Source organism: Aspergillus glaucus (assembly GCF_001890805.1).
Source record: "Aspergillus glaucus CBS 516.65 unplaced genomic scaffold ASPGLscaffold_7, whole genome shotgun sequence".
In the NCBI taxonomy this organism is placed as follows: domain Eukaryota; kingdom Fungi; phylum Ascomycota; class Eurotiomycetes; order Eurotiales; family Aspergillaceae; genus Aspergillus; species Aspergillus glaucus.
In genome coordinates, this window is record NW_019170459.1 from 43,118 (window position 1) to 65,409 (window position 22,292).

Here is a 22,292-nt window from a genome sequence, read left to right on the forward strand (position 1 = left end):
CGGGCGGACGACCAGTTTAACAATCATCTAATAATCAAGTATTCAATCGGGTATCTAGGGGCGATATGCAAACATTCAGGGGCCATATAAGCGACCAGAGGCTATGGGCGATTGAGGAAGATATGCGTGGGGAAATAGTCATCTACTAGACAAGGAATAAGGGTGTTGAATTAGGAATGTACCCAATAAACTTCCACTAGCTAGGTTTCTCGATGTTGTGGAGGAAGAACAAGACGAAGACGATGAAGACGACAACAATAATGACGATCCCAATGAAGACAGCGAGGAACAGAGTATAGAAGAAAAGACTCATATTTTCTCCTTGCTGGCCGATCAGGAGTTGGACTCCTGCCTGAGGTCATGGCAGTGATTCAAGTGACCGGAGAACTGGAAGATTGCCGGGCAATTCGCTCTTAGAACGGTGGGCTTCTAGCCCCTTTGCCAGGATGATGGAGAGCCTCAAAATTGATATCCAGGTATTTTCTTGTGGCTCAAGATGGCTGAGCTCCTGCCTACTATGTATCCAACTATGGTTGTTCTTCAGATACGTTTCGACTATCAAATACTTCATGCTCCCTACACACCGTGCCTGAGTATATTGCATTGCTAGCATAGGGTGTGAAAAACACGTCCGCTCAGCCGTAATTAAGCCACATGTGATAGTCAATAGTTATTCTTGCCTTTTTCTCATTGCCACTCTAAGGGTGATGGGTGGGTGAGATCTAGTTGGGTGCAGGTGATTGATAATGTCACATTCGACATGTTGAGCTTATCTTATCTCTTATCTTATCAATTGACGCCATTTTCCCTAGGAATAGCGATATAGGCGAGTCTCTCATCAACCATTCTCATATTCATACGACTGTAGCGGACTAGAAATGCCACCCGATAGAGGTCGGGCCTCGCGTGCCTGTGACTCTTGCAGAAAGCAAAAGACACGATGTTACGAATCTGGGGTACCCGGAAGACCGTGTTTGAGATGTGAACGGCTTCGCCAGCGGTGTTCGTTTGTCCAGACTCCACCGCGGGGCCTCGAAGTTGCAAACAGTGATACCGACGCCAGGTTTGTGGACCTTTTTGTCTATGCTGAGGATCCTGAGCTAAACTGGCCTAGATTAGCTCGGCTCGAACAAACCCTCGGTGCTCTGCTAGAGCGACTGGGAGAGGACTCAACTAGTATAACAAAACCGACAACCCATCCCAGCGCTAGGATTCCAGTAGTTGCACCATCTTCAAATGACACAGGGCCATCATCAAAACCAGACCACCCATCAACTCCTCCCGTCATGGTCATTCGAGATCTTGCATCGGATATCGGAGTCAAGTCACTTGATACCAGTTCCCAGGTCGCCGGACTGGACGGGTTAATAGCGCCTGATCTAGCATTATCACTCTTCGCCATGTGAGTTCGACAATAGGTAACTTGGAGACTTGGAACTAAGCCACACAGCTTCCTAGAACACTATGGCCGATGGGTCCTGTTAGACCCGGAAGCCGACCCTAAAGCTTTACTCGGAAGAGTCAGTCGGTCCCCGTTGCTCCTATGTGCCTGCTTCTTAATCGCTGTCCGACATACGACTGAGGCTCTGGCGACCAGCCTCGCCCCGAAGCTCTACCAATGTGCCCGGTCGCTGATTTCGGCTGCCCTGCTGGTCGCGCCCCAGCCGATCGAGTTCTTCCAGGCGGCCCTCGTGCTCTCCATGTGGTCGACAACCGTGGGACAAGTGCCGCTGAGCATTGACAGTTGGCTCTTAAGTGGGTTTTCCCTGCAGCACAGCCAGTCCAGCCCACTGTTCGATCCGGTCAATAATGCTGGACCGACCACACGGCTCTCGAAAACAACCCTTGACGACTGGTGTCTGTGGAATCATTTATGTCTGGTGCATCTTCACTACTGCGTTGGCACGAGCCGTAAGTCTATGTTGCATGCCTCCCAGATAGCACGCTGTCGAGCAATCCTCGGCTCTGACCATGCCACAAACTACGAGTTGCGCATGGTAGCGGAGATATATCTCTACTGGACTGTTTATGAGAACATCTCCAGTGATGTCATCGATCTATTGAAGTCCATCGCTCATTTGCAAGGCTGGAAGAAAGAATGGCAATTCGTCTTGTGTATGTCACCAACCCACAATAAGACCTATAAAACCAATACTAACAATGTAGTACAACCACGCGCGCAATTCCTCCTCATGGGCTTTCACTTCGCCCATCTCCTTCTCTACGACCAGTCCCTCAAAACAAAAACCGCCAGAGCCCGTGAATCTCTGCTTTCGGAGATGGTCCGCCACTCCACTCATATAATCCACCTGGCAATCGACACAACCGATGAGCGAACTCGCCATCTGAGCGACCACATCTACCACATGATCACCTTCGCTGCGATTATAATCTGCCGCTTGTTAAACGGATACGCGGAGCAGCTGTCCCCGAGTCATAACATCGCTGAACTGGATTCGTTGATCCTCAATCTGGTGGCATGGCTCCAATCTATTGGACTTCCCTGCCATGCTGCACATACCCTAGGGGATATTATTGCGAAGGTCCATCAGAAGGTGCGACCTGGAGCGGAGCAACCAGAGTGTCCCGAACAGAACGATAATTGGCTGGGAGGGGACCTGTTGAGTTACTTTCCGGAGTTTCTGGGGGTGGAGCCTACAGCGGATGGGAACTGGGATTTGTTACCGAGTTGGGGACTAAGCCCTTGAAGCTTTCCATACCTGTTGGAGAGCATGAGTATGAGAAACATATTCATTTGGCCTGGAGATAAGAAGACAAACGATGTGACTCTAGACACGAAAGTCCTAACGCGGAATATGTAAATCCAAAGTGACAGTTAATTTGATCATTCGAAGGAGGACATTCAGCCTGCCTTCAACCACGGTACCTCCTCCGGTCGATACTTGTACGCCCGGAAGATGGCATTACTCTGATACGCAAAGCCCATCTGCTCCATCTCGTGCAATTCCTCCTCCGCCATGACGCCTTTATAATCATTCAACTGCGGCACAACAAACTCCCATACTGTCGCCCCCGTCTCCGTGACCTCGAGTATCCGGCCCGTGGCAGCCTCACACAGAAGTACATTCCCATTCGCCAGCTTCTGCGCGGATCCCATGAACGGCGTGAAAAAGCCGATCCCGCCCGTGCTGCGGTCTTTGTACTCCCAAATAATCTCCTTAGTCGCGCGAGAGACGATGATCGCCCGTGAAAACGGCACCGCGATGCCAGGCCGGTAGACCCCATTGTCGAAGATCAGGATATCGCCCGAGGAGAGCTCCTGCGCGCAGTGCTGCTGGCTGACGACTGGCGGGGCCAAATGCCAGAGGATCTGGCCCGTCTGGCGGCTGATAATAATGACCCCTGATGTGCTGCGCAGAGAGGCGACAATGTTTCCCGCGGAATCAAACGAAACGCTGTTAATCAGCGGCCAGTGCTCACGCGGATAGTCCGCGAGGAGAGGAAAGCGCTGCGGATCCAGATGGTCGATCGCGCGCCATGACCACAGCAGCTTTGCGCCACCTGTCCCGCCGCTCTCAAAGTCCGCTGCTGACGACCGAGTTGATGTACTCCACGGATCGACCAGCTTGATACAGTCTGCGTACATCGTGTCGCCCGGTGCTTCGCTCCCGGGTATACCGCCCTGCGCGCGCGCGGCCTCGTCCGCTGTCAGCGGCTCTAGTGTCGTATACAGCAGATTCCCGTCGTCGAGGTGGTTCTGGTCGTGATGGGCCCGTGGGTCTTGGTATTCCCGCAGTATCTCCCCGCTGGGAGACACCTGCATCATAACCCCGCCGCGGTACTTTGCCCACATCGGGAACAGTTTCGGCGGGTCTGGGTGCACCCCGTTGTAGGCTAGGTTGCCGTCAGGTAGGATCCGTGCGTGGCGGCCTGCACGGTAGGGGAGGGTCCATTTGTGGAGTTCTTCGCCGGATGTCGAGACGAGGTGCGCGGTATTAGAGGTGAGTGGTGTGTATACCACGTAGCCGGGGGAGACGCGGTCAGGGTCGACGCCTTGGAGGGCGAGGCCGCGGCGGCGAAGGGTGTGTTGTTCCATATTGCTTTATGTATTCGGGTGAGAATCAAATTGAAACGACCCAGTGAGTGGACAGAAAAAATATTTTCAGGGGAATAACGTGGGTTAAATATCCGAGCGGAATTCGAAAATATCGTGCCCTAATCCAATCGACCGGCATGCCGCGGCATCTCCGCGGTAAGATAGGATTCAAACCACGATAAAGCACGCCATAGATATGAGACCAGATATGCAGTGATGGTGTTATCGGTATACCGCGGAGACTCTTGTATATCAGTTCATGAAAATATGGGGTCCTCTCTGCTTGTGTCGGTTATTTTTGTCGCCCACAATGGAGTTAGCCTTGACACACCCGGAACCCCCTCAGAAGAGCGTATCGGCCTTCGACACATCCGAAGAAACGGAATCATCATGGATGCAGATGCTTTCGATCGAAACAGGGGGAATTCAGCGGGTGACAGATGAGGAGCGGCAAGTGAATACGACTAAGTTTTGGAATGCGTGCACTTTCTGGTATGATGCCCTGTTGATAACTGAGTTATGGGTTATTAATGTGACAGGCTGAGTGCGAATATGGCCGTTGCGACACTCAACACTGGGGTACTCGGTGGCTCCATGGGCCTGTCCTTCTGGGACAGCTTCATTGTGATCCTGATCGTGAATCTCTTCAGTGATCTTCTTCCTGCCTGGACAGCAGCATTTGGCTTGACGGGGCTGCGCATGACCACTTTTTCGTATGTTAGACCACCCCCCCTGATATCACACCATGTTGACAATAGGATGTAGACGATACTCCTTCGGATACTGGGGTAACCTCCTCGTCGTGGTCTTCTCCATGATCGCCACGACCGGCTGGAACGCCATAAACAGCACCTCCGGCGCCATGGTGCTCAATGCCGTCTGGGACGGAAAATGCCCAACCTGGGCTGGCGTCATCATCATCTGCACGACCGTCTGGCTCGTCTGTATCCTCGGTATTACTTGGATCCACCACCTAGACAGCGTCATTTGGATCCCGATGCTGGTCGTCTGGTGTGTTGCTGCAGGCACCGGTGCAAAGCACTTCACCGCTGCAGAGGTGAAAGAATTTGCTACGCACGAGGACCACGCAGCTGCCATTCTGTCTTTCATGGCTGTCATCTTCTCCTTCTCTGTCTCGTGGGTCAACTGTGCTGCAGACTACAACGTGCGCATGCCGGTGGATACGCCGCGATGGAAGATTTTCGGCGCCACGTACGTGGGGATATTCGTGCCGTCGGTCCTCGTACAGAGCCTTGGAGCTGCATTGTACACTGGCACTATCACCGGGGCTGGGTGGCAGCCAGCGTATCATGAGGCCGGCGTGGGAGGGCTTTTGAAGATGGCGTTGGAGCCCGCTGGAGGGTTCGGCAAGTTCCTAATGGTCTTGGGGGCGCTGAGTGCTGTCCCGGTATATACCCCTTTTTCTATATTCACTCAATTACGTATAACCTGGACGACTTAGCTAACATAGCCCAAAAGAACAACATCCCAAACAACTACTCATTCGCTCTGCACGCGCAGAACTTCGGTCCCTGGGCCCTCCGCGTCCCACGAATCGTTCTCGTTACCTTCGGATTTATCGCCGCGGTGATAGTCGGCTGCTGCGCCGCCGTCTACTTCCGTGACACACTGCAGACCTTCCTGAGTGTCATCGGCTACTGGACCGTAATCCACATCACTGTTGTCGTGATGGAACATGTCTTTTTCCGCCATGGCTCGGCTGGCTATGACTTGGATGCTTGGAACGATCCGAAGAAGTTGCCGTTTGGGTGGGCGGCTATCGGGTCTTTCCTGGGAGGATTCGTGGGCGCTGCGCTGGGGATGAAGGTTGCGTGGTATGTTGGGCCGGTGGCGGGGTTGATTGGGAGCGGTGCAAATTTGGGACATGAGTTGACTTTTGGGATGTGTGCTGTGGTGTTTGGGGGGTTGAGGTGGTTGGAGAGGAGATGGGGTGAGAGATGAGATTTGGTTTTATATTGAGGGATTGGTGGCAGCTTTCTGGTTAGTCTTTTTCTAGCCGACTCAGGTGTGGTTGCGAATTGCACACACTAGATAAATCAGTGCTGGCAGGTCCTGCTCTCCTCCTTTCTTTCCCTATGTTAGTATTTCATCAGATAGTCTACCAATAGATTACTATTGCATGAGACTGTCACACAATGCAATGTTCTTATTTCACGAACAAAATAATATGGCTTAGGTCCAGCAAGTGAAATCATATCTGAATGAATTTGAAGCCATAACATTACCATACCATTTGGACTAGGGATTTCTCGCATGGGACATATGATATGTGAAGCCCGAAGCAACCAACTAAATTAGTGATCCAGAAACTCAGCTGGTTTGACGCAGAAGTGAGCAAGCCTGACAATATGCACAAGGACAAAGGAAAGAAGGACCCAAAAATAAAAATAAATAAAATAAAAATAAGAAGAAAGAAAAATACGAAGGAGAAAAAAAAGTCGTTGACGTCGTATCATGTACAGCTTTTGTCTTCCAACACAACTTATGGCAAGTGGCGCTTGAACTCATGCCAGCGCTCACTGATTGATGATCTTCTCCGAGGCATCTCTTCACTCCCCATGGAGTTTTGGGAGTCTCGGGAGTCTCGGGAGTCTCGACGTGGCTCCTCGAAAAGGTGCTCGGCAGAACTAGGTACTGAGTCAGGTTCACCTGAAGAGGCAGACTCTCGTCTCTTTCGTTCATGGTACCGCCGGGCAGCGGCTTGCAGGCTGGTTTCGCCAGGGTTGATCAGGCCTCCCGGAGGGAGACCTATAGCAGGAGTATTGGGGTAAATGCCAGGCATGTTTGATCGATTAATGCATGGATTGTTATATGCAGAAGAGGGTCATGAGGTATGTGGCGAGGAGGTTTCGGTAATATATATATGTCAATGTCGGGCCAGAGTAGCTTAACCATGGTTCGCTAGTTACTTCCGAAACCATGGTTGGGCAATCGCTTTCATGACGATGCTATTGCCGTGGCTTCAGTCATGTAGATAACTATGCCATACGAGGCTTTATTGATATTTTCGCGCTAATGCACCCCATGGATTATTTACGATGTAGGGGGCGCAGCACAAAGGGAGCTCGTATAAATATTAAGCTCCGGAGGCGAAGCTTCAGTAGATCCGGCCATGGATGACTATCAAGAATGACCAACAGGAAGAAACAACATACTATTATTATGTTATTATACAATACAACTAAACAGAGAAATCAAATACCCGAATCAATGCATATCCCACCCACGTCACAAAACAGCCCCCAATATCAAGTCCCATCAAGAGTCTCAGTCAATACCTAGTGACAGACAATAAATCCATGAGACAACTCCACCACTTTACCATCGGCCAACGACACCCAAGTCTGTCTCGCGTTCAACGTTGCATCCACATGCGGATGCGCTTGCACAATCTTGCACACAGTGTCCTGATCGAACTGATTGAGCTGGGCGCTCGAGGCGGAAACAACACCTTCTGCAGCCACAGCAGTATGGCCCCAGAGGGCTGAGATGGGGTGGGGCGAGTTGTCAGTTGGGATTTTGACATTGGCGTGGGCGCCAGACTGTTCATTGGCGAGTTGGACTGTCACCGTCTCAACGGGAGGTAAAGCCGCCACACCACTGGCCAAGATGCCCAGAGTGAGAGAGATTCCGCTCAAGAACTTCATTTCGGAGTTGGAATGAGAATAATGGAGCTTTGAATTGTAGATTTAAAGTGATCAGGAGATGGAAAGTGGATTGGGAATGAGTGACAAGAATTTTCTAGCCATGATTTCTGCTGCCATATATACCTTTTTCTCCTCTAAGAAGACTCCATACACTACGTCTATAGCAGTTCTCAACATCATTGTGTCATTTGGAGTTTTCCAAGGAGCTCATGAGGTCAATCATGTCCGCTTGCGGATATAGTTTGCTGTCAGGCTCGGGTAGAATCAAACCTTCCCGTTATACGAAAACTTGACATCAAGCAACACGAGCGCACTGGCAACCCAATTGGCTCGTATTTTGACGGCATTAAATACTAGGGCACTTTCTAACGGGCTAGACTAATTACCAGCCGATCTGGAACCATATCGATCGGAACATTCTAACTTGCAAGGTTTGAGTGATCAAATAAGCGGTTAAGAATTTTCGGGACGTCATTGAAGTTGCAAGTTTTTACAATTGACTCCATTTGGAATCCAATAGTACGCTCTCCGGAAAGCAAGATGGCCGTGGCCCTATGTCAAAGACAAATTCGAAACATACAGATCCTCGAGCTCAGCTCGCAGGAAATGCATGACAATGTCATTTCGCGATTTTGTGCCTTAGGTCCAAAAACCATGGACGACGAAAAAGCTCTCTCGCTACCTCCCAGCTTGCAACCAACAAAATTGCAGAAAGCCACTCTCCATCTCCATCACCCATGGTTTGACATAATCCCAATGGCAAAAATGCGCGATCATCTTATCAGCGCCGGTGAAACCTTTGATGACAGACAGCTTTGCCGTGCCTTACGAGGGCTGCAGAGTGACCGACCTGGCAACACCGGTGTGATGGTTTGGCTTGATTCGTGCGATCCAACCGGATGGGAATTGACGGAAAGTTTTGCTCGGGACTGGGGCTGGACGATTGCACACTGCTACTCTTTGTTTGAGTCGACTAACCATTGGATGTCCCTCCGAGGGGAGAGGCTTCTGCTCTGTACACGGACAGGAAGAGTCCTCCATTAAGAGGCCTCTAGTTAGCTAGTAGAGCAGAATATATAAATTAGATCAAAGACATTTATTAATGTTGACAGTAAGTCAAAATCGTCTGCTTTCTGAAAAACCCTTTCCATGCTCTTTCGACCAGTGAGACGCCGCACTGCAATGTCCATCTGTGCAGCTGAAATGCAAGCAAAGGAATGACATTGCCAATCTACGGATTACCGGGGGATTATTGCAATGATTCTGATATTCAATATTCAAAAAGAACAGCATCGGGCAAACGAGAGAATGAGGCTGTGTACCAACCTCCTTAATTGTGAGGTGGCATCCATCTATTATGCCCCGCACACCAATTGTCGAAAAATATAAATGAAAAAAAAAAAAAAAAAAAAAGCTGCCATGTTGAATAAAAACTCAACTATATATACACGGATCCTAAATGAATCTCCTGGATCTCCCTGACGAACTCCTCCTAAGCATAGGAGAACATGTCACCCCCGAGAGTGACCTGAACAGTCTCCACCAGGCCAATCATCGATTATATCGCATTTTCAATGAATATCGATACAAATACAATGCCAAACACCACGAAGGCCATGCCCTCTACTGGGCAGCGCGACATGGAAATGCCACTGCAGCCCGCAAGTCAGTCATGGCCGGCACTTCCCTCGATCCCCGACCATGGCCGTTTACCTGGCTGAGAGAATATCCTTTTGATCGACACCCGTTGGTTGAGAAATACAACAGAGGGCCTTACTGGGTTGAAGATCCACTCACCCAAGCTGTCATGTGGAATCAACCCGCGGTCACAAAAACGCTGCTAGAACTCGGGGCCTATCAGAAATTAATGAATGTAAACAGCGTGGGTCAGCCAGAACAACTGATTATACGGGCCGCAGGTTGCAATTGCGCTGCTTCCTTGAAGAAATTGTTGTACCATGGCGTGGATGTCAATACGAGGGGGAAATCAAAAACTGGGCAAACGGCGCTCATTGTCGCGGCTCGCAGGGGGAATTTCGAGACTGTGGAAGCTTTGCTCCAACATGAGCCTGATACCGAATTACAAGGCATGTTGACCGGCTGGAGACCGCTCCATTGGGCAGCACGACTCAGCCATTTGAGTGTTCTCAAACTTCTGCTGGACTCGGGTGCGGAAATCGACGCGCGGATGAGTTATAGTCTTGACACGCCGATTCTGCTCGCGGCAAAACACCGCAAATTTGATGCAATGGAGATGCTTCTTGATAGAGGGGCAAATGTGGACTTGGTTGGGATCGACAATCGAACAGTCCTGTTCCATGTGGTGCGGAAGGGCAGCGAAGATCTGATGAAAAGATTGCTCTGCAAAGGTGTACGCCCTGATATAACATGTCTCTTCGGGGCTCTGTCAAACTGGGAGCGGGACGATCATTATGAACGAGCAAAACTTCTGTTAGAACACGGAGCAGATCCAAACATACCCCTTGACACTCCGAAGGGTCCGAAATTCTTGCTTCCATGGGTGGTCCGACAATGGTATCTTAACGTTGGTGTGATTGAGCTCCTGCTGGAATATGGGGTGGATGTAAACGCCACAGGGCCTAGATACTTTACACCTCTCTTAAGTGTTGTTTTCGATGAGCCTATTCTCACAATGGCCCGGCTATTGCTTGACCATGGAGCAGATCCAAATGCTGCAAATGAGAAGGGCGTGACACCGTTGGTGATTTGTGCAGGGAAGGGGAACGTGGATGCGGCTGAGCTGTTATTGAAGCATGGTGCTGATCCGAATGTAAATGTCAAAGGGCAGAGTCTGCTCGCACGGGCAGCCAAATGGGGAAGGGACGATATAGTTGAATTGCTGAAGACTGTATGAAAGGAATAATGCCATACTACAAAAACTCAAGCATATATTCATCAACTGACCAAATGCTTGTTGAATTCACCGACATATTAGCTATTGGCAGACATTCGTTAAATCGGGAAGCTCGCTATACCGGGGCTCGTTTTTTGAAGTCAAGTGAGGTGAAATGAAGAGTACTCTGTGGGGTCAAAATATGTACATACAGGACAGTTTCAAGCTCTTTTAGAAAGGCAGCAGTAAATATGGCTTGCTCTCCGGGAGACGGACCAAGTGTTTATCCTAGCGGATCAGGACAACCCCGATCACTTGGTCGTATTTCTCCTTTTCAAAAACATCATTCGATCGACATGCGGCACTCTTCTCGTCTCGAACTCCATTCCAATGCATCTATCTGATCGTTCTAGACCCGCTGGTCTTGAATGCTACCAAGATGCCTGTGAAAGGTAGTTCAATCGCGTCTTTGAAGTCAAGGTCGGGATGCAAAACTTGCAAGTATGTACTTGTTATCTTTCTATCAAAAGATTTTGATACTAATCACATTCTAGAATTCGGCGAGTCAAGTGTGGAGAAGAAAAGCCAAACTGCGTCCGATGCACTAGTACAAGTCGCAAGTGCGAGTACGAAGGCAGAGTTTCTGGCGCATTCTGCTCCACGCTTTCCACATTCTCTCCTTCATCATCACCAAACACAGCGTGGCGTGAGCGACGCGCTTTTGCTTATTATTTTCAGCACGCTGCATCGTTTGTTGGTGGTGGGTTAGATGGTGATTTCTGGCGCACCATCGTCCCACAGGTTTGCCGGAGTGAGCCTGCTGTATGGGACGCTATCATTTCCGTCAGCGCACTATTTGAGGGTCCCGAACCATTCCCGGATTTTGTCTCTCTACGGCCGAAGAATCCCCAAATCCTCACACAGAACCACCGAGATGCGTTGAGTTGGTATTCACGCTCAATAACTTCTGTCCGTCAACACATCGAGCGTGGCGTCGTAGACATCTTTGTCGGACTGGTTAGTTGCGTATTGTTTATCTGTATCGAGGCTCTGCAGGGGGCTGCGGCAGAGGCCTTGCGACTGTATGATCAGGGTGTGCATCTCATTCTGGCTTTGCGCGCTCAAATTGCTTCCGGCGCCATGCCACCAGCCAAGGCTTTTTTGTTAGAGGACATAATTGTCCCAATTTTCGTCCGTCTGGGGGCAATTTCTTTCACAATTTCTGGGGCTCCAGTAACCTCTTTACTACCAGAAACTGGACATGCTTTGACGCAAGAATTCGTCTCCCTCAAATCTGCCCGGGATGCCATTGTTCTGTTATCCACAGAGGCCCAGCTCTTTGAAAGCATTTGCGAGAAGAATGTATTTCAGGCTAGTGCTTCTCATGTGCCCCCGGAATTGATAAATCGACAAATGACTCTATCAGCCAAGCTCAGGAGCTGGCACGTTGCTTTCACAAAGTTGATAGCATCCCTACACTCAAAAGGCAGATTATCTCCAGAACAAACCAGCACCGCAGCCCTTCTCTGGACTTACCACGAGACGGTATTTATAATACTCGAGACCTGCGTATCGCCATCACGAATCCTAATCGATGCCTATCTACCAAATTTCCAAACCATAATCGACCAATCCAGCATTGCTCTAGACGCTTACATGCAGCCAGATGGCACACAACCGCCATTCACATTTGAAATCAGCGTCGGTCTTCCCATTTGGTTCACCTGCCTCAGGTGCCGCGAACCCGGGATTCGACGTATGGCACTAGACTTGCTTCGTCGAGCGCCTCAAGTCCAGGGGGTCTACAAATTGCCCCCTGCGGTGACCTTTGGCGAAAAGGTCATTATATTAGAAGAAACGTATGGGTCGGCAAAGCACGCAAGACAGGAAATGATCACGGCACTCGTCGACTACCAATCTCATAGCCGAGGAAGCAGTAGCGACGGATCTTCGTCTACGGATATACCAACAGAAGTTCTCGTACCAGAAGAGGCACGTATCAGACCCACTGGTGTTTTTCGACCAAGAGAGGGCATTCCTCCTGAAATTGTGGAGGAAGACGTCACGAGGTGGAACGCAAGTCTTGATCAAGAGTTTTTGCGATTCACGCGGAATAAGTACGATATGGCTAGTGATACTTGGCAGATAGTGCATGAATGCGTTCCAGTTGATTTTTAATTATAGACTAAACAGTGTCAATGGGGATGAAAATGAGTGAGTGCCATTCTTTTTCCATTTTTAAATACAATGGCAGTTGTCTCTGAGGATATATATTTGCACCAGCGGCTTGTACATATGCGTAGCAATTCATGATACGGCTTGGCTATTCCTCCATATGATGATACCATACCAGGTTTCTCTTGTGCAATAATACAAAGACACTGCCACTGTTCAAATCCAATGACACGAGAAGATCCAAAACTCCAACATAAAGCTGCGCGTCCGAGATCCCCGCATCAGCAGTCGGGTATGTTATCCGATCCGATGACCTACTATATTCTCTTATTCTCTGCTGATTTTGTACCCGACAAATGTGGGCACGAATAATACGGAGTACAAGCTAAGTAAGGTCCGCTTGTATGACTGCAATGTCAATTATCGACATGGTTATCGCTTCTCCTCACCCCTCACCCCACATCGATAAGCAATGCATCTGTTTTACCGAAAAGGGTAAAAAAGTGAGGGAGGGGAAATGGGTTGAGAAATGTGTCCTTTTTTGCTTGCTTCTTTTTGAATAGTTTATTGTCCTTGGTTGTTGGACATAATACTGTGTATATTGAATTGATATTCCAATCTCATAATGGCGAGCACTGCGGGAAAGGTATGTCTTTCAGCTGTGTTTGAGGAAATAAAGACTAACCCAAATACAGAGCATCGTTTGCAAGGTACTGAATCGGAGGCCCCGTACTCGACATTCCGTGGATTCGAAACAAACGCTAACCAGCATAGGCCGCTGTCGCATGGGCAGCTGGCGAGCCCCTCTCAGTCGAAGATGTCGAAGTCGCGGCGCCAAAAGCTCATGAAGTTCGCATCAAGGTCCTCCACACGGGCGTTTGCCATACAGGTGAGTGTGTTTAAGCATTCCTCTATCATCTATCTGATCATGTAGCTCACTCATCGGTCCTAAGATGCCTACACGCTCTCCGGAAAAGACCCAGAAGGTGCATTCCCCGTAATCCTCGGCCACGAAGGTGCGGGGATTGTCGAATCAGTAGGGCCTGACGTATCGAACGTTCAAGTCGGGGATCACGTTATCGCTCTCTAGTATGATCCATCTGCCCTTGATTCAGATAAGCTGAATCGATGTCTAACAACATCGTTAGCACCCCCGAATGCGGGCAGTGCAAGTTCTGCAGATCTGGCAAGACCAATCTATGCGGTAAAATCCGCGCCACCCAAGGACGGGGCGTCATGCCCGATGGGACATCTCGTTTCAGGGCGTGTGGGAAAGACCTACTACACTTTATGGGCTGCTCGACCTTTTCACAATATACGGTTGTCGCGGACATTTCAGTGGTCAGTGTCACAACGAAGTGTCCCACAGATCGATCATGTCTCTTGGGCTGTGGTATAACCACCGGCTATGGCGCTGCGACCCACGTTGCAAAGATTACAAAAGGGTCGAACATTGCGGTTTTTGGAGCTGGATGCGTTGGCCTGTCAGTTGTGCAAGGCGCGCTAAAACAGCAAGCCGGAAAAATTATCGTTGTCGATATCAACGACGCCAAAAAGGACTGGGCGTTCAAATTTGGGGCCACACACTTCGTCAACCCATATAAACTGATCAAAGGATCAGTTGAAGAGCAACTCATTGAGTTGACCGATGGCGGATGTGACTACACCTTCGACTGCACTGGGAATGTGGCAGTCATGCGGGCAGCTCTTGAAGCATGCCATAAGGGCTGGGGTGAGAGTATCGTAATCGGGGTGGCTGCTAGCGGACAGGAAATTAAGACCAGACGTAAGATACCCCCATCCTCCTGCTCAGTTTGGCGGCTAACAATGAGCAGCCTTCCAGCTAGTAACTGGTCGCGTATGGAGGGGGTGTGCATTTGGTGGCATCAAAGGCCGGTCTCAGCTTCCCAGTCTTGTGGAAGACTATTTGAATGGCGATTTGAAGGTTGACGAGTTTATCACTCATCGTCAGTCTCTTGCCAATATTAATGTGGCTTTTGAGCAGATGAAGCAGGGGGATTGCATTCGGTGTGTTGTTGATACGGCATAGATGTGTTGTGGGGAATGGAATGTTAAGAGTATCTGCGGAGTACAAGTAGCGAGTAGTTAAGTTCGGGCATAGGTGTCTACCAAGGTAGTGATTTGATGAGTACCTTGGTAGTGGGGTTAAATTATATATTGAAAGGAGGCCTCCTCCAATGTTCTTCAAATTCGTTGCATAATGTGCTTTACCAATTTCGTTCATAGCCAGATCCGAAAGCATTTTACATTCCCGATGATTTAACCGCCTAGACTACGTCGAATAGCCCAAACGGTCACAATTGCGCCTAAGAAGGAAATAATAATACCTCGTTTTGCCATGCCACTATGACTACCCTTCCCGAATGTGCACGACGGCTGTCTATCCGGTGCTCCGCACCGGTGGACTATGTTCCCGGTCTCGGTATGGGGTTCCATGTCATAGTATCTGTACTATGATTACGGGAAGCACCGGGGTGCTTGCCCTTCGTACATTGAACCCCTCATGAGGGGAAGCGTTGACGGGCCGGGCTTGTATGACCTGCCCGTTATATATCTCGCCAAATCCGCATTAACAACACCATCTCACTCATTACCAAAACATCAAAAAGTCATACTTCAAAAGTTCACTCTTACTCTACAAAAACATCTTCAAAATGCCCTCAATCCACCCCCTAATCGACAACGGCCTCACCAAAGGCGACCCCAACTTCTCCGGCGGCGACCTCTACTGCCACTGCCCCTCAGACAAAGTCAAAGTCACCCTGAAAAGCAACGTCGCCCACAACCACGCCTGCGGCTGCTCCAAATGCTGGAAACCTGCAGGCTCCCTCTTCTCAATCGTCGGCGTCGTCCCCCGCGACGCCCTAGCCGTCACCGCAAACCCCCAGAAACTCATCACCGTCGACAACACAGCCAGTATTATCCGCAACGCCTGCAAGGACTGTGGCGTGCATTTGTTTGGGCGCATTGAGAAGGACCATCCGTTTAAGGGTTTGGATTTTGTGCATGCTGAGTTGTCGGATACGAAGGGCTGGCAGGAGCCGCAGTTTGCGGGATTTGTTTCGTCGATTATTGAGCAGGGGTATCGGCCTGAGGGGATGGGGGAGGTTAGGGGGAAGTTTAGGGAGAATGGGCTGGAGACGTATGATGTTTTGTCGCCGGCATTGATGGATTTGATTGCGACGCATACGGCTAAGGCTTCGGGGGCGTTGTCTGCTAATCTATAGGTTGGTCGGCTTTACAGGACGGTATAGATGGGAGAAATTCAAATTTAAATGACCCCTAGTCAATTGAACATGCCAGCAGCTCGGGGATAAAATATACAAGTGAAATCAATTTCGATACTCATTATTCAGTCCTTATTGGTGTATACGGTTAGTAGCTGGGTAAGTGACCACCCCTCCGACTGCTTGAAACAACTTCATCTAGGACGATGAATTCTCTGTATGTTTCTTTCCCAAGAGCAGCAAGTATGAACCTTCATTTTTGGCTAGACCGCACGGTAAAGTATGTGGCTATAGAAAGTCCAACCTTCTTATTGATTGCCCAACGTCCATTTATCAGAAAGGGAGACAGACAGTGAATGTATCAGAAGACTGGGTTTTCAAACCAACTGGATCAGTATTCAAATTCGGCATGAATGGGTAAGTTTCGACATAGTCTTCCTATACATGTTCGTCTGCCACCTCTATTTCTTCTTTCTTCGTCACTATCTTCTTCACTGTCATCTTCCTCATTATCACAAGATAAACGTTTTATATAATTTATCTCTGAGCCCCCGTTTGCGGTCCAATTATAATCATAGGTTCACCACACTGAATGGGCCCTGTGGATATACAGATTCATCTGTTCTGGACTTCATGCAATTATCCCTTCAGATCAACCATCCTTTGTAGAAATGTCATACAGCTTTCTACTATACGGATGCTGTTAACCTGCTTAGACACACTATCCATCGCCTGCGTTGCATCCCTGCAGATGTGTGTTGTCTCTTCCTCTACATCGGGACGATCACACAGCTCTGCAAGCCGCCCCCGCCAAAACATCCATCGTGCAATCGAATAGCCTTCTTTTGGCTTGCCGGTCCATAGAGCCCCACGACTTTCAGGACATCGATCTTTCCGTTTCTGACAAAACCAGTAGATCGACAGCGCGCGCAACGTGAACCAAGTGGCTGCGGCCCGAACCTGTGGTTCTTTCAATTTCTCGTTCTCCAGAGCCGTGCTGATGGTTTCCAGAGCGTATGAACTGCTGCCACCAAGCCCACGTGTGCCCATATATGCCTGCAACCCGTTCATATTCTGCAAGTGACGTGTGGACTTGGCGCTGGGTTCCTTGTTGTCTCGGAGGCCTAGCGGTTCCGTATTAGCGATCCCGGATGACAGAAAACGGAACCGAAACATACTATTCCACTGTTCGCCAAATGCCATACTGACATAAATTCTGGTTGCATGACTATTCCGGCCTGGATATGCACCCCCTTGGAGGATGTCCGGTAGAATCTCGAGGGCCTCCAGGAGGGCAACAAAACGTTGCATGGGCTCCTGCTGGTAATCCAATTGAGGCCCAATACAAAACACCAACTGCCAGAACCGATAGAGAAAGCTGATTTCCGTGGCATTAAGATCTTCGGGAAAGAGGGTGTTGGTGTGGTGGACTGCTTCTTCGGGCGTGATTGAGGAGTCTGCAGGGAGATATGTGGTCAAGTAATCGAAGATTGCTTGTTCCCTTTCTGAGGGATTGTGGGAGACTGCATATTCTATTCCTAGCGAGTTGAAAGGGGCCATGGTAGCTCTGAAGTTGGAATATGGCAAGGCTGGACACGAAGTCATACTAAATATCGATGAGGTGTCAGCCTTGCTGTGCCACACGAGGCTGTGCAGCCCAGCAGCGTACGCGAGCGCTAGGAATGCTTCATGGTTGTTTATTATGCTTGGTATGGAAGTGCAATATCTGTTCTATCTGTTCCTCCTGTCTATATATATCGCCTTGGTTCATGTTAATACTTTTCATGGCGACCTCCACCGTTGTTGGTCACCCGCGTTCCGTAACGTTTTACAGTCTTTGTCCTGCAAAATGTCTCCATCTCTGGTTCATTGGCGGGTATGATGTTACCAGCTTCATACTGAAATAAATACACGGTCAAAGACATGAGCTAGTGCTCCATATATTAAGTGCGGATAGCCAACTATCATGAGAGCACGACATCCCCATTCTCATAAAGATTCGAAGGGCTCAGCGAAATGAGCCCAAGTATTATCAAATCAGACACTAAAAAGTACTTAAAGACGATTTAAAATGCCACAGGATACCAAAGATTAGATAGTCTGCCATTCTCATAGGTTCCGAAGGCCCCGGAGCGCCATCTTGAAAGCAGAGCTGCTGTAATAAAAACTACATTCCATTACCACTGTTCTTCTCCCAATGCTTGACCATGTTCTCCCATGTGATAAAGTCCAAAATTCCTAGCCTTCCCTCTGAGTTTGGGTCTGAGACCATGGTATCCTCGAACCTGCGCTGCAGATTATACCTGCTGAAGTGACACATCATTGATACATCGTCTAGGTTGAGATCTTTTCCGTCTTCACGAAGGACCAATACATTTCCAATTTCTCTGTTCCAGTAGGGAGGCGCCCAACCCCATCCTGGTTTTGAAGGATTGGTCCCCATCATCAGAAATGCAACATTTTGATTACTGTCTGCCGTCATCTCTCCCTCTGGCCATCCCGGAGGGTCAAGCAAGAATTCAGGGTCTGGATATTTCCAGAGCACGAGAGGCATGCCAAGACGGGAAGAAATCAGTGATATAGCCCCGTCGCCAAGTCCAATTCGCGTAGCTCTGTCAACTTCAACTGAAACGAAGGCCTCCGTCCCATGAAGTTTGATCTCGCCGTAGCAGCAGATCTTTACACCACGGATTGCTGTCGGGGCACGAATATTAGGGCACTGAAGACTTTCTCGGATTTGTGTTGAGCGGTAGCTCACTAGATAATCAATGAGATGTCGAAAGTCGGCTAGCGCGATATCGTCGTATGATTCGTGTGGAAGGCCTCGTACTGCAATTATAGGGCCACGATATTCATGAGGGATTGGACCAGATGCTCCGACGGAAACCGAGATGCTTTTGTTGCTCGCTGACCCGTCGATTAGATAGCCATCTCGGTGTATTAAAGAGATACAGTAGCCCTGGTTAAATGGGGCCCACTTTGCAAATCCGGAGCCAAGGTTTCGATTGCGTACTGGACTGTGTTCAATACGCAACGTTCCTTTGATAGGGTTGTCGGTTCCAAGGTAGGGATAAGCATCAACTTTTGTCCAGCTAACTCCATCTTCGTCAATCTCGCGCCTGCATGGCACCCAGATCATACGTGGCTTTGATCTGTCAACTGGGAAGAATATAGCTCGCTTGTGCTCCGTAGAGGGTCGAACAGGCTGAGTAGAAAAATGTTTACAGAGGAGCTTGTGGGAAGGGAAATCGCTCCTCTGGCACTCTAGAGAACAGTAGTAGCAGCTTTGACACCGCGAGCATTGTCGAGCTGGGCTTGCATTGCACATCACACATGAGTTTTGCGGCTCAAACAACGGAAGCGAGCGATCTGTCGACCGCGAAGTTGAAGCCAATCCTGCGCTGTTTTTATCTCACACTCAGTTCAGACATCTCAGAAAATTCATCAATATGGCAGAACATAGACTCACGTAATTAGAAGCTCACGTCTCCGTTCTGCCTCTTCTTTCCTAGAGAGCTCAAGTTTCCGTTCTTTTCCCTGCCAATCTTCTAGAGTAAGCTTGGAGAAGTTCGAAACGACACTGGATTGCGGCACGTGTGCAGTAAATCGTCTCTGGTGAGACAATTTATTAAATCCTAGTCGAATGCGGAATAACAGATCTCTCTCCAAAGCATTGGTAGCAATCTCCATTGCAGCTGATGTTGAGCATGGCAAGCCCCAAGCAGGATAGCAAATACCATGCCTTCCTCGAGTGGCAATTGGCTTTGGCAAGCTCTTCAAAATGTTTTCACATAGAAAGCAAGTCTTTTTGCTACATCCAAAGTAGTCTAGGGTTGGGGGCAGTGCAACACCGTCTTCGTAATGAGAAAAAAGCTGCATCTCAGCGTGCAGACAAAAGGACTTTGCACAACTTTTCCTGAACTCCTCCTTGTGAGAATTGAGCATTTTAATTTCAGAATGAGATGGAGAGTCTAAGCCCAGTTGAGCCCAAGCCTGGAATATGTCAAGGCGGTATTTTTCAGTGACACAAGTCTTCGGCTTGGGAGGTATAAGCGAAATACGGATACACCTGAACTGTGGCTCCCGAGTGGCTATTGACCGCAGTAATCGACAATCTAGTAATGGCCTGGCAAGAAAGTTCAAAGTGGTCCACAGCTTAGAACAAACATTGGACCCAAAGACGTTGTAAAGCAGCTGTCGGACTTGCATTGATATAATGCACATGTAAGCTTGCTGAACCATTAAGTCTCTGACCTTGTCAACTTGGGCATTATCGGGTCTTGATATAAGCTCAACCATATTCGTCCAAGTTCTGGCTGCCTTCTCCAGTCCGGGCCATTGTTGTTCGTCCTGATTATTGTAATTTTGGTTGGTTTTCCAAGTGGTCCGAAGCTTAGAAATCCAATGATCAACTCGGCGATGCGTGAATCGTATCGACTTCAGCTCGAATTCGCTTGCGAGTGCTGGAGGACTATCAATGTCTGTTCCCCGGCAGTCGCGCTTCAGTACATCGGACGACCAAAGGATCAACAGAAATCAAGGAAAGGATCTCACCTTCAGCATTGGTGCGCAAATATTCTTCGAGCTTGCTACAGTAATCTCTAGTCTCATAACCGTGGTCGTTATCCTCGGACAAAAAAGAATCATTCCTTGCAACGTCCACCTCAACGAAGTTTTCACTTTCACGTACTGCCACCGCGGTAACGAAATCCCATCCTTTGGATGGCGATAGCAGCTGGGCAATGCAGTTCAAGAACTTTTGGCGAACAAACTCTTCCGGGCCGGTGAGAACTACATTATTCTCGGTCTTGTAATCAGACGCACAATCTTCAAATTCCCCTGGGTCGGCATCGAGCTGGTGAAGTTCAGCGTGGCTTCGATTGTTCGTGAGGTAGGAGAGGATGTGCGCCGCCCAGACAATGCGGGCAGCGCGCACTTCGTGGGCTGTTTCCGTTCCTTTTCGTAAATGATCCATAGGCCGAAGTGTAAAGTGACTCTCCTTGGATAATTGACTGGAATCGTTGGATTGTTACCAGATGTTGCTGCTGTAGGCGACTGGCGACTGGCGGGGTTGGTCCTTCGGGTTGGTATTGGGCAGCTACAGCCTTGTTTACCCCTCTCATTACGGCGCACTATGTCTATACGACGTACAAAAGTCGTTTTGATAGTGAAATTTCATGTTTCCAACCAATCTTCCACTATTACGCATACTCCAACAATGATAGTCTGAAGGCGAGGACCCAGAGGGTTTAGAGAACAAATGCATCTATTTCACTCAGGACTATCAATATTGGACATTTTCTTGGATGAATTCATTCAAGTGAAGTTGTAGGAGAGTGCGGAGTTCAGAAGTACAGGAATACTCCAGGCGGAAATGAGCCTTATTTTTCTATCTGTTCCTCCTGTCTATTTCTATCGCCTTGGTTCATGTTAATACTTTTCAAGGCGACCTCCACCGTCGTTGGTCACCCTAGCCCTACTCGTTCGGCCCCGATTGTTCCTCAACCAAGGCAATATCATTCATTCAGAGTAACCTAATCTGGCAATCACCAGACAGCCCTACGACGACATGACGCGTTCCGTAACGTTTTACAGCCTGTCCTGCAAAATGTCTCCATTTCTGGTTCATTGGCAGGTATGATTTTACCAGCCTCATACTGAGATGAATTCACGGTCAAAGACATGAGCTAGTGCTCCATATATTAAGTGCGGATAGCCAACTATCATGAGAGCACGACATCCCCATAGCCCAAGCATTATCAAATCAGACACTAGATAGTACTTAAAGACGATAAGAGAAACGAAAAGAGGTATGCGAATTATGGTAGCCATTCTCCTTAAACATAGCTTTTACGCGCCAACTGGGCATGAATACGGTCTTCTGCTGGCTAATCTCGGTACCGTGGATCGACTATCGACTTCCGAGTGCGGGTCCCGTGCAAGGAGCTCCTTCTGCCGTTGGACCTGAGCAGGAGCACCATCATCGGGGATGCCATGGTATTCAAATGCTGACCTCTTTTAGTTATCGTCATCAAATGAATGTAAACAAGGGAGGAAAGGGCCTTTTTAAGTTGGAGGTTGAGCTGCTTGGGCCCTATTTTATTTTCCGGCTGGTTGCAAAGCGTGGGGCTGGACCCTAGACGGCGGGAGGGTAACTCATGAGCAAGGTCTGTGCATAACTTTCGTTGTCTTTGCACAAACAGTAAGGCCTTGAATAAGGATTTTATGAGTCGTCAAAAGGAACCACTTAACCAACGAAACTCACCTGCCATCAGCAAAAAATAAGCTCT

General features: G+C 48.9%; 11 protein-coding genes across 11 annotated transcripts; 6 read left to right on the forward strand and 5 right to left on the reverse strand.

Moving 5' to 3' along the window:
• Nucleotides 1–1,286: 1,286 nt before the first annotated feature.
• Nucleotides 1,287–2,708, forward strand: ASPGLDRAFT_34184 (fungal specific transcription factor domain-containing protein; the record flags this gene model as incomplete). Its single annotated transcript, XM_022544401.1, has 3 exons — nt 1,287–1,402; nt 1,451–2,115; nt 2,167–2,708. The coding sequence occupies 3 exons, from the start codon at nt 1,287–1,289 to the stop codon at nt 2,706–2,708; spliced, it is 1,323 nt and encodes a 440-aa protein (XP_022402077.1).
• On the reverse strand, nt 2,583–4,132 carry ASPGLDRAFT_45350 (uncharacterized protein). The gene has a single exon (XM_022546220.1). It carries the CDS (start codon nt 4,055–4,057, stop codon nt 2,864–2,866), a length of 1,194 nt encoding a protein of 397 aa, XP_022402078.1. The 5' UTR covers nt 4,058–4,132; the 3' UTR covers nt 2,583–2,863.
• A 235-nt stretch (nt 4,133–4,367) lies between these two features.
• On the forward strand, nt 4,368–6,210 carry ASPGLDRAFT_56801 (purine-cytosine permease family protein; the record flags this gene model as incomplete). Its single annotated transcript, XM_022548213.1, has 4 exons — nt 4,368–4,549; nt 4,597–4,770; nt 4,823–5,465; nt 5,537–6,210. The coding sequence occupies 4 exons, from the start codon at nt 4,368–4,370 to the stop codon at nt 6,017–6,019; spliced, it is 1,482 nt and encodes a 493-aa protein (XP_022402079.1). The 3' UTR covers nt 6,020–6,210.
• Nucleotides 6,206–6,950, reverse strand: ASPGLDRAFT_45352 (uncharacterized protein). The gene has a single exon (XM_022546221.1). It carries the CDS (start codon nt 6,858–6,860, stop codon nt 6,561–6,563), a length of 300 nt encoding a protein of 99 aa, XP_022402080.1. The 5' UTR covers nt 6,861–6,950; the 3' UTR covers nt 6,206–6,560.
• A 119-nt stretch (nt 6,951–7,069) lies between these two features.
• Nucleotides 7,070–7,825, reverse strand: ASPGLDRAFT_1345695 (uncharacterized protein). The gene is made up of 2 exons (XM_022541306.1): nt 7,281–7,825; nt 7,070–7,159 (listed from the first exon to the last, which is right to left on the reverse strand). The coding sequence occupies exon 1, from the start codon at nt 7,723–7,725 to the stop codon at nt 7,357–7,359; it is 369 nt and encodes a 122-aa protein (XP_022402081.1). The 5' UTR covers nt 7,726–7,825; the 3' UTR covers nt 7,070–7,159; nt 7,281–7,356.
• Nucleotides 7,826–8,331: 506 nt separating this feature from the next.
• Nucleotides 8,332–8,769, forward strand: ASPGLDRAFT_123914 (uncharacterized protein; the record flags this gene model as incomplete). The annotated part of the gene is made up of 1 exon (XM_022540438.1): nt 8,332–8,769. One exon carries the CDS (start codon nt 8,332–8,334, stop codon nt 8,767–8,769), a length of 438 nt encoding a protein of 145 aa, XP_022402082.1.
• A 2,249-nt stretch (nt 8,770–11,018) lies between these two features.
• Nucleotides 11,019–12,757, forward strand: ASPGLDRAFT_123378 (Zn(II)2Cys6 transcription factor domain-containing protein; the record flags this gene model as incomplete). Its single annotated transcript, XM_022540395.1, has 2 exons — nt 11,019–11,080; nt 11,134–12,757. 2 exons carry the CDS (start codon nt 11,019–11,021, stop codon nt 12,755–12,757), a joined length of 1,686 nt encoding a protein of 561 aa, XP_022402083.1.
• A 510-nt stretch (nt 12,758–13,267) lies between these two features.
• On the forward strand, nt 13,268–15,031 carry ASPGLDRAFT_45356 (S-(hydroxymethyl)glutathione dehydrogenase/class III alcohol dehydrogenase). The gene is made up of 6 exons (XM_022546222.1): nt 13,268–13,400; nt 13,450–13,464; nt 13,529–13,643; nt 13,708–13,843; nt 13,903–14,540; nt 14,590–15,031. The coding sequence occupies exons 1-6, from the start codon at nt 13,380–13,382 to the stop codon at nt 14,802–14,804; spliced, it is 1,140 nt and encodes a 379-aa protein (XP_022402084.1). The 5' UTR covers nt 13,268–13,379; the 3' UTR covers nt 14,805–15,031.
• An 84-nt stretch (nt 15,032–15,115) lies between these two features.
• ASPGLDRAFT_73370 (uncharacterized protein) lies at nt 15,116–16,251 on the forward strand (the record flags this gene model as incomplete). The annotated part of the gene is made up of 2 exons (XM_022549671.1): nt 15,116–15,981; nt 16,243–16,251. The coding sequence occupies exons 1-2, from the start codon at nt 15,430–15,432 to the stop codon at nt 16,249–16,251; spliced, it is 561 nt and encodes a 186-aa protein (XP_022402085.1). The 5' UTR covers nt 15,116–15,429.
• A 390-nt stretch (nt 16,252–16,641) lies between these two features.
• Nucleotides 16,642–17,562, reverse strand: ASPGLDRAFT_34192 (DUF3632 domain-containing protein; the record flags this gene model as incomplete). The annotated part of the gene is made up of 2 exons (XM_022544402.1): nt 16,642–17,126; nt 17,181–17,562. 2 exons carry the CDS (start codon nt 17,560–17,562, stop codon nt 16,642–16,644), a joined length of 867 nt encoding a protein of 288 aa, XP_022402086.1.
• Nucleotides 17,563–18,169: 607 nt separating this feature from the next.
• Nucleotides 18,170–21,024, reverse strand: ASPGLDRAFT_168477 (uncharacterized protein; the record flags this gene model as incomplete). Its single annotated transcript, XM_022542671.1, has 3 exons — nt 20,557–21,024; nt 19,472–20,483; nt 18,170–19,286 (listed from the first exon to the last, which is right to left on the reverse strand). The coding sequence occupies exons 1-3, from the start codon at nt 20,975–20,977 to the stop codon at nt 18,170–18,172; spliced, it is 2,550 nt and encodes an 849-aa protein (XP_022402087.1). The 5' UTR covers nt 20,978–21,024.
• Between the last annotated feature and the right edge of the window lie 1,268 nt (nt 21,025–22,292).